This window comes from Leptosomus discolor, chromosome 4 (genome assembly GCF_034619465.1).
Source record: "Leptosomus discolor isolate bLepDis1 chromosome 4, bLepDis1.hap2, whole genome shotgun sequence".
Taxonomy (NCBI): domain Eukaryota; kingdom Metazoa; phylum Chordata; class Aves; order Leptosomiformes; family Leptosomidae; genus Leptosomus; species Leptosomus discolor.
This window is the reverse complement of record NC_141394.1, coordinates 30,113,535-30,131,417: the sequence shown is the minus strand read 5'-3', so window position 1 is coordinate 30,131,417 and position 17,883 is coordinate 30,113,535. Positions and strand designations below refer to the sequence as shown.

General features: G+C 41.5%; 1 protein-coding gene across 2 annotated transcripts in view; it reads right to left on the bottom strand.

Moving 5' to 3' along the window:
* UNC5C (unc-5 netrin receptor C) overlaps positions 1-17,883 on the bottom strand; it is a 263,590-nt gene that overhangs the window by 70,968 nt on the left and 174,739 nt on the right. For both annotated transcript variants that reach the window (XM_086464766.1, XM_086464767.1), the window contains exon 3: positions 6,301-6,444. In XM_086464766.1, the coding sequence (XP_086320892.1) occupies positions 6,301-6,444 (144 nt within the window). The remainder of the gene's footprint in view (positions 1-6,300; positions 6,445-17,883) is intronic.

Sequence of the window (17,883 nt, the reverse complement as noted above, 5' to 3'; positions counted from 1 at the left end):
TGAGATATCTAGAATGGCACAGTGAAAATTAATCCCAACAAATCTGCTAGTTTAAGAGGATGAAACACTCAGCTCTGTTCTCATGGGGAGACCAATGCCTCAGGAAGATTAATTCCATGAAATAGAAAAAAAGCTCCTTTTCAGAAACAGCCTGCACAGAAGGGAGCGATTTCCTAGCATGCTTGTGGTCCAGCAGTGTAATGGCGAGACGCCGCTAAATGCTCTGAATAATTACAGAAGCCAGGATGTTTGCTTTAGACTCAGACTCTTCCTGTTTATATTGCTAGCATGGCCAGCCTTTGAAAAACAGCAGCGTCTTCACTCCACATTTATAGATTACTCCTTTCCTGAATAACTGAAGCTTTTGGCCAGAGCGATGTCGCAATTGATTTTCACAGAGAACTTCTTGTTGTTATGTACTTTCTGACACATGCCTGACCCTGCATTAAACAAATACAAGCTGCTTTTCCAGGATGCACATTTTTCACACTTTCAAATTACTTTTCAGTTAATTCTATTACACGCTCAGTGAACAAAGATGTTGCATGCTATTTTTTTTGTTTGTTTTAATGCAGTGCAGCTCCAGCCCTTGAAAGGACACAATAATTCCAGAATAAGACCAGTGGGCATAAGGGAGAAAAGAGAGAAAGAGAAGCAGAAAAGAAGGAGGAGAAGGAGAAAGAGTATAAGGAGGAGGGAGGAAGAGGGAGAGAAGGAGAGAAGCTTTTCTTAATGTGCCAGGTATGTCTAGTTATGCTACAGTTGTACCTGTTGAGATGAAATCATCAGGTTCAGGTAATAAGACAAATAATAATATAACTTAAGCAGAGCACTTTACATGCTCCATTCACCTCTCACCTTTCCCAAAGTTCTTAGTGCTCATTTTTGCACCAATTAAAAGTGAAGACTGCATTGGTGACAAACATGCAACTATAGCTGCAGACAGAGCTGGAGAGGTGGACTCTTCTGTCCCTCTTAAATTTTGGACATCCTTGATTTTCTGGATTAATAAATACTGCATGGACCCTACCTTGCATCCCAGTTTCATGGCACATTGTGTAACCACCAGAAGATTCAAACAGCTCTTTTTAAAGTTTATTAGGAAACAACCATTACATTGCCAGTACAGATTCAGTCCTCTGAAGTCAAGGCTGTGAATACAGATGAGTACCGGTATATCTGAGTCCACAGTTTAAAATAGTGATCTCACAGACCAAATTACATCACAAAGCAAGGCATACACCCCCCATCATACATATGAGTTCCTAAAAAAAATAGTCCTGAGTTACCTGAGAAATTTATAGAAATATGGGAAATTGGAAATCGACAATTTTGCAGAGAATATGCTTCTGCTGCTATTTCAAAATCTCCAGTTTGAAGGCCTAACACTTTAACCCTTAATCCCAAGGAGTCTAAGTGATTTGCCAGCATCACACCAAGAACTCCAAATTCAGGAACAAGAGGTTAAAAAGACTTCAGTAAAATACAAAGCCACATTTGAGTTACGGGCACATAAAACTCCCTGGAATTTATTTAATTAGACTATTCTAAAAAAACCCCGCCAAATTGCAGAAAATCACTGAATCGATTGTTCCTCTCTCTACAAAACATCATAAGAAAAAGAAGGAAACTATATTACGAGTGCCTTCAATAGAAATCTGGTCACCTGGGAAGTGTCAATTGATATAAAGTAACTTGCATGCACATACACATACAATGATTATGTGTTATATAGAAATTAAGTGTATAGGTATGGCAGCACACAAAAGTTACTTAACCACCAAGTGAAATACACTCAGACGTCTAAACTGTGTTAATTTAATGGTCATCTGTCAAGGGCTAACTGGCAGGACATGAAAATCTACTCAATGACATAACTTAGTAGTCATAATCTAAAAAACCTGTTCACACATTTCTAAGCCTCTCTGAAATGCTGACTGCTTAGAAAAAAAGATTTGAAATCGCTCTCTTTTGTTTCAGTACAGATAAAAAAAAAATCCTCAAAGTCTTGAAAATTTTCCTGCCATGGGAAAACACTATGCAGATATGTAATGGTGTTTCTAATTTTGCAGGAAGGCTGGCTGTACAATAATTTTAACTCCCCTTAACCCTGGGGAAATTCTGCTCTGAGGTTAGTCCTGTGCTTGAAAGTACAGGTCCTCTATTTCCAGTCAGTTAGTTGGACTAAGAGCATTCAAAAATGAGTATTGAAATTGAACCTCTGAGACTTGTATCTGGATGTTTACACAGAAGGTAACGCCTCTTCAAGGATTTAACCACATAATACTTCCTCAAGAACAAAAGGAGAATCAAGCTCTAAATTGAGAGTTTTAAATGACAGAGTCCTTCCTCTTATGTGTGTGTGAAAAGCTTTATTTGGCTGAAAGAACTCTCTTCTTTCATTATAAATTGTTAGGCACAGCGCAGGAAATATAAGTATGCTGCAAATCCAGCTTTTAATGACCTTTTCTCACAAAATGTATTTTTGCTAAGTTGAAAACAGTGGAAGAGATACAATTCTGTATTATATATATTGTTTCCATTATACAAAACAGGATTTCATCATGTGAAATGGGAGTCCCCAGTGAGACTACTCTATTACAAAGAAAAGCACCTCTTTGAAAATTAATGAACGTTAAATATTTGTACAGTCAAATGAAGATCTGTTTTCAAGGAACTGGTTGCCCTGTGTTCTTGGGGGTCTAAGCTGGGAGTGGTTCAAAATAAATACCGAGGCTAGTAGCCATGAATAACAATGATTAAATATTAGGGTTGAGATGACCACTTTCAAACTCACATTATCAATCTGATTACATGATGTGCTAAACACAGTTTTCCTTGTTAAGGAACAGCAGCTTTATTGTATGACTTTATTATATGGCTTTTATGACAACAGGACATTCTTTGATGACTATAACCTGTTATGGAGGGATGGAATTCACCTGTCTAGAAGGGAATCTTTGGTAGCAGGCCGGTCAACTTGGTGAGGCAGGCTTTAAACTGAAGGATTCAGTGAGTGGGGTCCAGAATGGCAATGCTCATGACATCACATCCAACTGGGGAGTAAGCCAGGCCAACCAGAGCAGCAACAATTGTTCCTTAGCTGCCTCCCAAGATGAGAACCAGAAGACCAACCACCTCAAGGCTATGCATGGCTATGGTGGATCCTCTTGTGCCCCTCCAAGAAAACCTGCATGCTCAATTACCTCTCTGAAATGCCTATACACCAACATACGCAGTGTGGGGAATAAACAGGAAGAAGTAGAGATCTGTATGTGGTTGCAGGGCCGTGATCTCACTGCAATCACAGAGACTTAATAGCACAGCTCACACATGTGGAATGCTGTCATGGATGGCTACATACTTTTTAGGAAAGACAGGCCAGTAAGGCGAGGTGGTGGAGTTGCTCTTTATGTGAAAGAGCACCTGTAAGTTACCGAGCTCTGCCTAGGGGCTGATGAAGAACAAGTGGAGAGCTTATGGGTAAGAATCAAGGGGCAGGCTAATATGGGTGGCACTGTTGTGGGTGTTTACTACAGGCCACCTGATCAGGAAGAGGAAGTCGATGACGCCTTATACAGACAGCTGAAAGTGGCCTCACATTCACAGGCCCTGGTTTTCATGGGGGACGTCAACCACCCTGATATCTGCTGCAAAGGCGACACAGCTAGGCACGCACAGTACAGGAGGTTCCTGCAGAGCACTGATGATAACTTTTTGACCCAAGCGGTGAAGCCAGCAAGGAGAGGTGTGCTGCTGGACCTTGTGCTAACAAACAAAGGAGGACAGACTGGTTGGGGATGTGAAGGTTGGAGGCAGCCTTGGCTGCAGTGACCATGAAATGGTGGAGTCGAGGATCCTGCATGGAAGAAGCAGGGCAGTAAGCAGACTTACAAACCTGGACTTCAGAAGAGCTAACTTTAGCCTCTTCAAAGACCTACTTGGAGGAATCCAAAGGGTTAGGGCTCTAGAAGGTAGGGGGGTCCAAGAGAGCTAGTTACTCTTAAAGCACCACCTCCTCCAAGCCCAAGATCAGCACATCCCTATGAGCAGGAAATCAAGCAAAGGAGGCAGGAGACCTGCATGGATGAGCAAGGAGCTTCTGGAAAAGCTCAGCTGCAAGAAGGAAGTTTACAGAATGTGGAAAAAGGGACTGGCCACTTGGCAGGAATATAGGAATGCTGTTGTTGTCAGAGTATGCAGGGATGCAACAAGGAAAGCTAAGGCTCACTTGGAATTAAATCTGGCAAGGAATGCCAAGGACAATGAGAAGGACTTCTTCAAGTACATTGGTAGCAAAAGGAAGACTAGGGAAAATGTGTCCCTGATGCTGAAAGGGGTGGGTACCCTGGTGGAAGAGTTACTGAATACCGTCTTTGCTTCAGTCTTTACTGCTAAGGCTGGCCCTCAGGAATCCCAGATCATGGAGGTAGAAGAGAAAGTCTGAAGATAGGAAGACTTTCCCTTTATCGGGTCAGAGATCCATGGGCTCTGATGGGATGCACCCATGAGTGCTTAAGGGAGCTGGCAGATATTATTGCTAAGCCACTCTCCATCATCTTTGAAAAGTCATGGAGAACAGGAGAGGTGCCTGAGGACTGGAGGAAAGCCAATGTCACTCCAGTCTTCAAAAAGGGCAAGAAGTAGGATGCAGGAAACCACAGGCCAGTCAGACTCACCTCCATCCCTGGAAAAGTGATGGAGCAGATCATTCTGTATGTCATCTCTAAGCATGTGGAGGAAAAGAAGGTTATCAGGAATAGTCAGCATGGATTTACCAAGGGGAAATCATGCTTGACCAATCTGACAGCCTTCTACAATGGATGGCATGACTGTCTGGGTAGATGAGGGGATATTGTCTACTTTGACTTCAGCAAGGCTTTTGACACTGTCTCCTATCACATCCTCATAGGTAAGCTTAAGAAGTGTGGGACAGATGAGTGGACAGTGAGGTGGACTGAGAACTGTCTGAAGGACAGAGCTCAGAGGGTCATCTAGTTGGAAGCCTGTAGCTAGTGGTGTCAGGGGGTCAGTACTGGGTCCAGTTTTGTTCAACATATTCATCAATGACCTGGATGAAGTGACAGAGTGCACCCTCAAGTTTGCTGATGATACAAAACTGGGAGGAGCAGCTGATACACCGGAAGGCTGTGCTGCCTTTCAGTGAGAACTAGACAGGCTACAGAGTTGGGTAGAGGGGAACATAATGAGGTTCAACAAGGGTAAGTGTAGGGTCCTGCACTTGGGGAGGAATAACCCCATGCAGCAGTACAGGTTAGGGGTCGACCCGCTGGAGAGTAGCTCTGCAGAGAAGAACCTGCGAATTCTGATAGACAAGTTGACCACAAACTAGCAATGTGCCCTTGTGGCCACGAAGGCCAATGGTATCCTATGGTGCATTAGAGAAAAAGTATTGCCAGCTAGTTGAGGCAGGTGATCCTTCCCCTCTGTTCAGCACTGGTGAGGTCACACCTGAAGTATTGTTCTGGGCTCCTCAGTAGAAGAGAGACATGGACATCCTGGATAGAGCCCAGCAAAGGGCCACAAAGATGACTATCATATCTCCTACAAGAAAAGGCTGAGAGAGCTTGGACTGTTCAGCACAGAGGAGACTCAGGGGGATCTCACCCATGTGTACAAACACCTGAAGGGAGGGTGCAACAGGACGGAGCCAGGCTCTTTTCAGTGGTGTCTGGTGACAGGACCAGAGGCAATGGGCTCAAACTGAGACACAGAAGGTTCCCTCTGAACATCAGAAAACACTTTTGTACTGTGAGGGTGACTGAGCACTGGCACAGGTTGCCCAGAGAGGTGGTAGGGTCTCCCTCCACGGAGATATTAAAAAGTTGTCTGGAATTAGCCTGAGCAAATGGCTCTAGGTGGCCATGCTTGAGCAGAGGGGTGGACCACATTACCTCCAGAGGTCCCTTCCAGTGTCAACCATTCTGTGCTTCTGTGAAAGGAACAGCTGCCACCTCATTTCATAGCTTGCTTTGGTAACATTCCTACTCACTAGCTTCAGACAGTTTTCTTGAGAGATATAACTGCTATACTCAATAAATTTGGTTTTGATGCTTTTCCCCCCACACAAATGAGAAGAATGAGATTTTGCTCTTAAGAACAGGATAAACGAAAATTCTTACAAATGATTCTGAAGGTCTTGACTCTAGTATGCATCGATAACTGCAGAAAATACAAAGCCTAACTGGTTGGAAACAAAATCTCTCTCCCAAGTGGCGAAGACTCTACTTTTCCTCTCCCAAACATCATCAACTCAACACGCAGAGCAAAGACACTCACATGCAATGCGGACATAGGCTTTCCGGCTTTTGGTGGTGCCTGCAGAGCTCCAGGCAACACACTGGCACCAGTAATCTTCTGGCCCGAAGAGCTCCTCGACTTGCTGGCGGGAAATCTCAATGCTTACCTCTCGGACAATCAGACCTGTCGGGGTACAAGTAACACTGGTCAATATTAGGCTTACAGATAGAAAGAAAAAGGTGTAGGTACAGAAGTCTGCTTGCAAAGCTGTTGTGAGACCTTACACCTCTCTACTAGTATCTACTCAGCAACATAGACTGTGATAAGGATGTTAAGGAAAAAAAAAACCAATACTTTATCTGCATAGTAAGAGAAGTGGGTGAATAAAAAACTAATCACTGTGATTTTGACTTTTATCACATACTGCATGTATGTTAGACAAGTAAAAGGAAGAGCATCTCAGCTGATATAAATCGTACCATGCCCCTAGGATGATTTACATGAAGTGATGATTCAGCCCAGTTTTACTTTCATATGAATATCACAAAACCACAGATTCATTCAATTTACATTCAATTTACATGACTCCCTTAGCCCTCCTGTATTTCATCTCCTTTTGCTAGACAGATACAGCACAGGGGGAAGTTTTGTTCACTCTGACGCTGAAATGCCCAGGAAAATGGATGTCACCATTGCAGAAAATGTCCCCATACTCTGTAATGATGGGCATATGTGTTGCAGTATGGTTATTGCAAGCTGCAGTTTGGGGACTATTACTGTCATATACAGCAATATTTTTTAGGTTATTTTATAATACAGTGCAATACAGTTCAGTGCCTGATGGTCTCCCTGGCCCTGCCTTCCATAACACATGTCAGTGTAACCCCCCACAAACCCACAGTTGCACCAACAATGACAGTGACCTGCTTGCTATCCTTCCAAGTAGACTGATACTTGCCCACATTTCCCACACAGTGCTCTCTGTTGGGAAGCCTGTTTGCTTCTTCTAAGTGCAAGGAAATATTGTGGTATCTCAGACACCTCTGCAGGGACCGTTGGTAGTGCGTCGATCTTCTAACAACAACCACTATTTCATACTGACACAACCCCTTTCTCTGCCTCAAAATGCACCGCCTGGTCGAAATGCTCTTAATTCCAGCCAGGATACTGGGTGGGGGTGGGAGAGAGTGCTTACACCTCTTGTCAGAATATTTGGTCTTTGTTGCTGGTGCCAAAATATCAACGAACTTCTAATGTGCGTCTGTCTGTAGAAAACAGCACTACCATTTCAAAAATGTAATCTTGCAAAGTGCCTTGAACATATAAATTCACATGCAAATATTTTGTGTAGTGGGACTGATTTTCTTTTTCCTTCTAGAATTGCCAGGAAACTCAGCTGAAAGATCCTCGGACCACAGGGCACACGGTTTGGCCCCATCACCAAACACCAAAGGGCAGGTCCTTCTGCTGAGCACAGACTTGAGCCCATGGAGGCCAGCTACCCCCGGTCTCCTGCCACATTACTTACAAGGTGATGTTCGTAATGTGAATGTTCCCAATTGTACAGCACGGCACATACCTCAAGTGCTAGAAATTGTGGACAGCCCTTTGATTTGCCTCCAGCCTCACAGAGGCTTCATTCAGGAAGCCAGCGATTAATTACTGTTTGTACACAGTTGGGCACTGGCATTGGGGCTGCATGCTGTTTGCATCCAAAACTTGGTTTACAACTTAACAGCAGAAAGGAATTCATGCATGTAATGCCATAGACTTCTCTGGTGGGAATGCCTTCTAATGAGATGCATTTTCCTGCTACAAACTATCACAGCCTAGCTCCCTTTTTATTTCATTATCCTTGACATCTTTAGCCATTGAATAATCAGCTACTTTGGGGGAAATGCTTAATAGCTTTCCTCCTTGAAATGAAATACTCAAAATATGGCAACTGTACTCCAAAGAATGGAAATCAAAGTGGTGCATGGGCATTTGATATGCAGCGAACACTGTGTTACAAACTTGTTCTGCTTTGATGAGCTGATTTGGCTCCAAAAGGGGTCTGAGGGATAGCTTTTGTCCTGTTGAGAAGGGCATGAAGAGGGTGTGGAGAAAGCATATATAAAAATGGTTATATTTTCACAGTGCAACTGCTGCTTGCCTAAAGATTACTTGAGTTCATTCCCAGTTTTTATAGCCCAGGGAGCCTTTAAAGGTTACAATATTATGTTTTTATAATAAGGCTGATTATGACAGAGCTTGATGGAGCAGTGAACTTTGCTACCCGAGGGCTAAAGCAAGGAGGCTTATAATGACAGTACTGGTTAATAATGACTACGAAATAGTCTTAACATTCAGGACACAAATGCTGTTTTCTGATAGTCTGTTCAAGATACAAAACCATATGATAAATAGCTCCCACTGCACACACCAGCAGAATTTTTTATCTCCGACTTCCTGAGATGCTTTCTAGTTCAAAATAACAAGCTACTTCAGGTAATGTCTTTTGGGACAGCCATGAAGTACAGATAGGTTTCAGGTTATTCAAAGTGACTTAGCCTTTGAGTAATATCAACAGTTGTACCATGACCAAAGAGGTGCACACCTTCTTTACATACCAAACAGATGCTGCTTCTTTCCATGTACAAACAAAAAAATATAATCTTTAAGGTAAATTATTTTTCCTAGAGTTCAAAATGTATCAAACCAGTTGGTGATGCCATGACATCATCTGGTATGTAAGGATCCATGGCCAGAAAGAACTCAAAGCTGATTCAACCACTCCTTCCCAGCACTGCCCATTGGCACCTCATTGCACAAACAGCCACATCAATTTAGGAGAAACATCTCACCACCTGAAATGCACCCAGCCTCAGACTCTGGGGCGAGTACAAAAGGATGCATTTCCCTTCTGTACCTACTCACAATCCTATTCCTTCTGCTAACACACTTCAGCGCAACCGCTAACAGAAAATCCCTTTCCAGGCTAGATTACAAAAAACGCAATTTGCTGAGATACCTCAGATAGCAACTGCCTTGTTACCAGCTGACATGCTGCTGTACATCAGATTTCACAGAGGAGCTGGTACAGTCTGTCTGCTTTCATTCAGGAGTATATCCCTTTCCCACCTCACGTGGGCACCAAGTGCACGACAATCTTGATATAACGACTTCAAGCAGAGACCTTAATCTTATCCCTGTTGAAGCTGCTTCTGCTTCTACAACAAAGAATAGTAGGAGTCATTTAAAAAAAAAAAAAAAAAGCAAAAAAAAAAAAAGCTGAACAACCCATGTCTCCATATTTCCGGACAATGTGACATGCTGTGCCTGTACTTCAGGCAACTGTTTATCTAATTGTTTGATTATAGGTGAGTGCCCAATCTCCAACTGCAAAATTACAAGTCACTTTATAAAAGGAGTCCCTATATTTTGCCTAAATATAACTAGGGCAAGAAAGATTAAGAGATCAGCAGCAATTTCTGCAGCATATAACCTACCTAGTATGGGCCAATTCTACTTTGCTAAGTAACAAAATGTTACCCTCTCACAGAGAATATCTCCTCTACCTCACATTCTTTATTAGAAATATATTGAATTTTTCAGTCTAGTTCCTCATATGGCTAAGCTGTACAGCAGGTGAAAATACACAACATAAATGTTTTCTTATAAGACTTGAATAAGCTGTACATTTCCAGAATTAATATAATCACATAGATGGTGGCACAATCCACAAGAATTCAGGATCTTCCTATTTTAAAGCAATGCAGTAACAAACACAGATGAAGGGAGATAACAGAAATGTGGGCAGCTAGAATACTTGACAAGTCCCTTCTAATGTGTATAAATCCATAACGAGCACCTATATCGTATTTCTAACTCGTACTCTCCGTGTGATGAATAGCTAGAATATGACAGGGAAAAGCATTTGCTTGCACTGTCCAAACTTGATTTGCATTCAACAAAGTGAGAACTGTTTCTGTAGCCTCTTACAGCCCATCTGGATCTTGCGTATGAAGACAGATATGTGAAGATATTTGGTCTAAGTATCACTGCCCTATTTCTGACAACAAGAAGATTGTGAAGACAGGAGCTTTAAAATGAAAATGCAGAAAATCAAAGTAACTTAAAGCGATTCTCCAAAATAAACAGAATTGTATCTTAAGATTGTTCCTGAAAAAACCACAGATTATTAAAAATGCATCCACAGGTTGCTGGGCTCTTTCTGCACATGTTTCTTTTCTGATCTCTGTGAATAACTGCAGCATTCCCAAGAGAGATGCAATGTAAAAAGTTGTACAACTTGAGTACGAGGAAGTACAAAAATTTCAGGAAAAAAAAAAACAAAAGAAAAAATATTGGCTGCCCTCTCCGGGTCCTGAGTATACAGATCTAGATCTGATGGGTTATAAAAGATGTCACAGAGGTTACACACGGCTGGGGCTAGTTATACACACAGATCAGTCAGATTTAACACTCTTACCTAAACCTGGCACCGGACAAAGACATTACATTGGTGGAATTGCCCTAAAGAGAGGTCCAACACCCTGTAGCCATTAGGAGACTAAATAGAATAGTCTAAGATATCCTTTCAACCCTAATGGTTTTCTGTCCAGTTGAGGATAGGGGATAGCTTACAAGAAGGGTAGGAGCATTTGGCATAATCAGTCTGCGATTATGCGCCAGTCCCATGAATTAAATGGGTTCTCCATAAATAACAACTTTTGCATATTTAGTAGCACAGTATATATAATTTTTCACTCCTTTCAATAAAATAAATGTATCTCTGAGACTAATACAACTTGGACTCTGAAAAGGAGCAGAAGGAATCAGAACTTTGCTTATTTCTGCATTTGCATGTTAGTGAGGGACTAATGGGCGGAGAGAGTCAGAGGGTGGAGGGAGCCTTGCTCAGTCTGCCCACTGCTAATGTGTGCAGCTGAACAAGCACAGGGGAGAGGCACTGGCTGATGGTATATATCAAAATAAAATTACTACCCCTCCTTGAGCAAAAGGAAGCATGAAGAGGGAATTGTGCCTTACATACGCGGTCTTTTATTATGAGCTGTATCCTAGAAACACAATCAAGCAAAGACACACTTCATTCACATGGTCCCCAAGCACTTAACTTAGCTGGCTATACAAACTGTGAGGTAGATTATCTGGTCTTCAGAGGCAGAAATGTTATCTTTTTTAATGTATGCAAATATAATGTAATTGTATGATATTATGGTAGATTATTAGTAACTGCAATAATAACTCACGGGCTCCATACTGCACCCACAGAAGTAACTAGCAAATTTCCCAATGATTTTAATAGAAGCACATTTGCCAATCAGACTCATTTCTTTCTAGAGGGAAACAAAAATGTCTTGCAAGGTTCTGCAACTGAATATGACTGCTGAAGACAAGAAAAGATCGCTGCAAATGTCTGAAAACAGAAGATTATTATCAATTAATCAAATGTAATTAACCAGCCTGGAGTCAGTCCAGGTCACAGAGTTAGTATCTACACCTCACTGGGATTGTTCTGCCAAGAAATTATTTTGATGTATTTTGACTGCCATAAATGTTCAGCATTTGTTATTAATTCCCTACATGTGTGAAAATACTCCTCAGGACTTTGATAGAGCAATTTTTGTGGAAGCATTATATTGGCATGTGTCTGACCTTCTGGCACAACACTAAACAGAGCTATTTAGCTGCAATACCAAACTCTGCCTACAAACTCACAGAAACTTCATGGATAATTTGTTTGTATTCTCTGTAAGTAGAAGTTCAAACAATTTCTGTGGTTTTGTGCTTTCATTTGCCCAAAAGGTATTTCATTAATTAGCAATCACATACACCACAGCACACATTTCTCAGGGAGACAGAACTTCATGACCTACTGGTCTGGAAAAAGACATTACTATAATACATGCATATAGGTGCAGGTATCACAGCCACTGTAAGTATGGAAATATAGCCCATTTTCACGCAGGTAACTTGCAAGCCTTTACAAGTTCAATTTCTTGAAATCAGTACCCAGAGCACCCTCTCAAACTTGACGTTCAGTGCTGTTGGCTCCCTCCCTGCTTAGACAGGCACAGATTCCCCTGATTGCACACACCCCAAGTCTCCCTTCTTGCCGTGCAATGGGGACAAAGAGGGCAGGGATGGTGTTTCTTGATGACAAAGAAGAGGCTTTGGGGAGTCAGCAGCAAAACAGCTCTGGGGTAGGGGGATTCCTCTGCACATCCATGCGACACATGCTGCTATAGAATCAAATTATACGGCATGTATAATTTGTGTGTCCCCATTCAGATCCTCAGCCTAGACATAGAGAAAAATGCGGTGGCTTGCTCAGTCTTAAAATAAATCAGTGCCAGTGTCCTGGTTTTGGCTGGGATAGAGTTAACTTTCTTTCCAGTAACTGGTATAGTGTTGAGGTTTTGATTTAGTATGAGAATAATGTTGATAACACAGTGATGTTTTTAGTTGTTGCTAAGTACTGCATATACTAAATCAAGAACTTTTCATCTTCTCATGCCCTGCCAGTGAGAAGGCTAGAGGGGCACAAGAAGCTGAGAGGGGACACAGCCAGGACACCTGACCCAAACTGTCCAAAGAAATATTCCGTACCACATGACATCATGCCCAGTATATAAACTGGGGGGAAGGCTGGCTGTGGGCCACTGCTCAGGAATTGACTGGCCATCAGTCACTGAGCAGTGAGCAACTGCATTGTGTATCACTTCTTTGGTATGTTCTAATTATTTTTATTATTATCATCACCATTATTATTATTTTCTTCCTTTTTCTGTCCTATCAAACTGTCTTTATCTCAACCCATGAATTTTACTATTTCTTTCCCCCATCTCACTGGGTGGGGGGAGAGCAAGCTGCTGTGTGGTGCTTAGCTGCTGTCTGGGGTTAAACTACAACAGCAAGTCTGAAATAGTCCATGCTTTCTGATTCACAGTTCCTTTTTCTCTCTGTTAGGATTATAGGAGAGGGACATGAAGGAATACTTTATGAATGTTGCTCAGGCAGGACAGATTTGAATGACATAAGTATACATACTTTTTAATACAAGTTGAGGGTGGAAGGAGAACCCTCACATCAAAAAAGAAAATTGGAGTTTTGCAATAATTTCAGGAGCAGCTAGATTATCTCCACAGTATTTGGAAAAAAATGATTAAAGCATTTTCAGTTCTCTTAGTCCCCCGTCTGTCTTACATTTTAAATCAAGCTTCACCCAAAAATACTTAGAACAGCATCATATTTTTAGCTTCATAAAAGTGGCAAAGACCATACACCAAAGTGGTATGACTGTAAACAGACTTAGTAAAAGGTAAACAGATTGTTTTCTTATGATGCAGTCCTTTGTCATTAGATTGTTCTCTGATGGTAAAACTTAAGAGACCAAAGGCAAGAATTATGAACTTTTTACTTACTGACAGCCCAGAATGACCTGTCCGGTTAATTTAATCGCTCATCATAGGTGCTATAAACAACCAGTCTCTGTAGCAGAAGGCCAATCACTTTACTTGGTGAAATAACCTTTTTACAAAGCTAAAAATAAAATCAGTGCTATGTCAGAACCAAAATTTATTTACCCTCTTGCAGAGATGGATCTCTTGCAGTCAGAGAGTTATTCTGCTCAAATATATCAGAGTACTTAAGCTACAGAATTTGATGTTTAAAAAATGAATAAATAGGCTATGCACAAGAAGAACGGCTTCAAATATTAAAGTTCTTGCTGAGAAAAATGTACTCTGTGCATCCTAATGGGACAGAGATGATTGCATAACAGCACACTTTGCCTATAGCTTATTTTCTGTATAGAGTATCTGTAATCTTAACAAAAGACAGATAGACAGATAGATATCTAGAGATAGTTTAAAAGAGCAAACAGCTGTAACACCCAGTAATCCTTCACGCTGTGATTGCATGCACCTGGTTTTGCCTCAATACTGCTTTTCCGTAAATTGTGGCTGGCTGGTGCTATGAAACAACTGCATGAAGATCACAAAAAATTTTCCACAAGTATTAGCTTAAATACTTAAATTAAAGGCTTCCAGCTATTTTTGCTCTCTTCATAACTTTCTTTTTAGGAAATAGATACATTCTTAACTCAAATTAATACAGATGAAGGCAACAGCCTAATGAAGTCTTTTGCCTTAAAACCAATATCAAGTTAGCACTGGGTTGCATCAGCTAGCTATGGCATCTAATTACCAGCTAATGGTAGGGAGTTAAGCTAAAATCCCAGCTCCCCTACTATTTTTTAACTGACTGACTTACACAAAAATTACAAAGAGATGTCTTCAGAAGGATTTTACTTTGAACTGGAATTAAAGAACACACATTCTGTTTGGGTTTTATTTTCTTTTAGTGAAAACAAGGCCTTTTTGTTCTTTTGCCATTAACATCTGAAGGATCAAGTTTTGTAAGATGCAGGGAAGATTTCAAAACTGAGTTCTTGAATGGTGGTAGAAAGCAAACCGCGTGACCTGGTCCCTGCCAGCGTGGTAGAGGTGGTCAATACAGCCCTGTGGGCTTGTGCCCTTGAGGAAGCTAAAATAGCCCCTCTGCTGTCTCCTCCCTGGGCCAACCTCAGCAGCTGATTGCTCTATATAAGTATTAAATAGCAATAGTTCAAGGCTTTAGAACAGCATCGGATTGCTTGTTCTCAGCCTATAAACAATTCAGAAACAAAGAGAAAACACGCTCCCCCCGCCCCCCCCCCGGCTTTTTTTAATGGAAGCTATTTTCTGGTTGATAGCATTTTTTGCTAATATGCACAAATTGCTCCAAAATGCATTGTTCTCTTCCACATGTAACAACGTGTGCCTATCATTGCAGTTTTCTTTTTTCCTTGTACAAACATAATAATCATGCTTTGGTGTAGCAGAACTCCAAAGAAAACCTCACTGCAAGCATATATTTACGCTCAACCATGGGCATCATCATTTCTGCACTCACATAGGCCGAGGCCTAGGAGCAGAAACAAATGCGAGGCAAAGCATCTTGACCCAAGCCATCTCAATACTAAGCAACCCTGAGCGGCGGTAACCGAGCAACTCTCTGCCAGTCGGGCTACCGACAGGGAGTGGGAAGAAGAGAGGTCATCCACATAAGAAAGCATAAGCATGAGCTCTTAGCAGCTCCAGCTTTTGGGTCAAAGCCCAATCTTCCCTTCTTTTGGTTGAGGCACGTGCAGCTGAGAAAAGACCTTGTTAGTTTTTTTCCAAAGGCCAGGAAAAAAAATGTGCCAACGGTTCGTGTTTTACTTAAAGTTGCAGTTAAGACTTCACAAAGAAAATCTGTGCACTTTTTATTTCTGGTTCAGAGGATTTACATGCTCTTTCTAATGATCTGGGCCTTCAGCAGCGGGTAATGCTTCTCAGTCCCCAGCTTAGTGCTCATACAAAATTGAAGCACTTTTGAGGCAGTTTAGAGCGTACAGATGAATCTCAACATGCAGGCAAAAAGGAATAACGGTTGTTTAGCACTTCACTAGGAGAAGCCAAGGAAATTATGAAAAAAAAAAAAAAAAAAGAAAAAATCTATTGAACTTCAAACATCTGGGAAGACAACCGAGAGCATTTGAATTTTGAACAGCATGTTTACATTCCCTTTGCATAGCAGAGAGGGGGCAGGGAAACGAACAATAAATGTGTTTGTGTGTAAATTTTTATATAAAAATATACAGCAAGTCATTTATGTTATTGACTTACAGACATATACGTGTGTATATATATACAAAATACACATATATGTATCTGCACATGTACTTATGTACCACACCCACTCTGCGTGGTTTTGAGAAGCACAGAGACAACATGAAAATGCCTTATTTCTGTGAACTTGATGCAATGACACAGTTCAGTGGCAGGTGCAGCTATTGTGGGAACAAGGACAGTCGCAACGTGACACAAGGGGTCACTCGGGAGCCTTCCTCAGCAGTTGTTTTTATATTTTTTAGTCCATGATGTGCAGGAACAGCAGGTTGGGGGAGAACTGAAAGCCCCACCATTTTTTTTTGCTGTTGTTGTTCTGCATGCTAGGGGATGGCATTTCACAGCTGACTTAGGTGTCTTGAAAAAAAAAAATTAAAAAGAAACAAAGAGCAAGCAGCTGCTTTCAAAGCTGCTTTGTCCAGTGCGCTGTCAAGTGAAGTGACTTTCTCCAGACAGAGAGGAAGCTTTGGGAATTTACTGTCTGCTCCCCCATCCAGCATGTTTTCAGGGCTGTGCCAGGGCAGCAATCAAAACGCCATCTCCTGAACACCAGGAGATTTTTCTTAGTTTGTAGCGAATAAAAGAAGCATCGCAGGAAGGCATGCGAAAAGGCAGCCCAGTGGTCGCAGACGTCATTTATGCGTACATGTTTCTGGATATAGCACAGCTCATGACCCCTGCCACCTATAGAGAGGCACCAGGGATGTGAGCAGGTTGCTCTGCAGATCCATATGACTTTAACATGAAACCAGACCTTTTTCATTGTGTAAGTAAATGCCATCAATAGTATCCCTGTAATTCTGGCTGCCTCATTTATGTTACTTTGTTTTTCCTGTGTACCCACTTTGACTGAATTCCAATACTGGTTTCCACCTTAGCTGAAGAACAAAAGGATTAAAACTAAACCCCAAAGCAAGCGTGATCCACCTCTAGGCGTTGTTACTCTTCAGGCCTGGCAATCCTTCCTCCTCTTCAGAGGAAGGCACGGCAACCAACCCAGGTGCGGTGTCAGCACTCATTACAGAAACATCATCATACAAGTCACCGGGAAGCCAAAAGCAGTAATCAACCGACCGAGATCCTCTCAAAAATCAGAACCTGGGAGCAAATAATAGATGGGGCTCTGAGGGCCTAAAGATCGGTATTCAGGGGGAATAAGAGCCATAAAGAGTCTGACAAAAGACTCCCTTTCTGCTCTCATATTCAAAATATGAAGAGGGATGAGAAGTTATGAGGAATTGTGAAAGGCATCCCATCAAAACCTGACGAGAAAGAGCTGTACATAACCTTGCAGGTGAATGGCAGTCCCACTGGTACCTACCACATCATGCTGCTTCATTTATGTACAAATCAGGAATGCATAGGAATGACAAAATGAATACAGCCAGTGAACCTGCAAAGGAAGGACAAAATTAGATCCTGTACAGGTCAGAGCTGCACGTGACAGCCATCTCTCTTTCCCTTGCACATCAGTGATGATTTGGTACCCTAGCCAAGTAGTGAAAAAAGTCTCACTAAATCTGATGTGTGTGCAATGGTTATTACATACAAATGGCTTTAAAAAAAAATAAAAATTCTCCAATTTAGTTTTAGGCAATAGGCATTTTTCTTCAGATAATGATTTCAATGTCTAATGAGCTAATAGAGGAAAAAGTAGAAGATAACTCTACTGAGGTAACTGAGATACAAACTTACATAGATATCAAGGGGCTGAAGACAACAACATTTGAACATCTTGCACAGTCATCAAGATTCCAATGTGTCTAAACAGCATTAGACCACATTTCCAGTGACTGCATCAGACTGTAACTTGCTCTCATTGAAGAAAAAATAAGGTGTAATTTTGACCTTCCATTTCCCTGAATATTTTCAAGGATTTTTGCAAAGAAACAGCAGACCTATT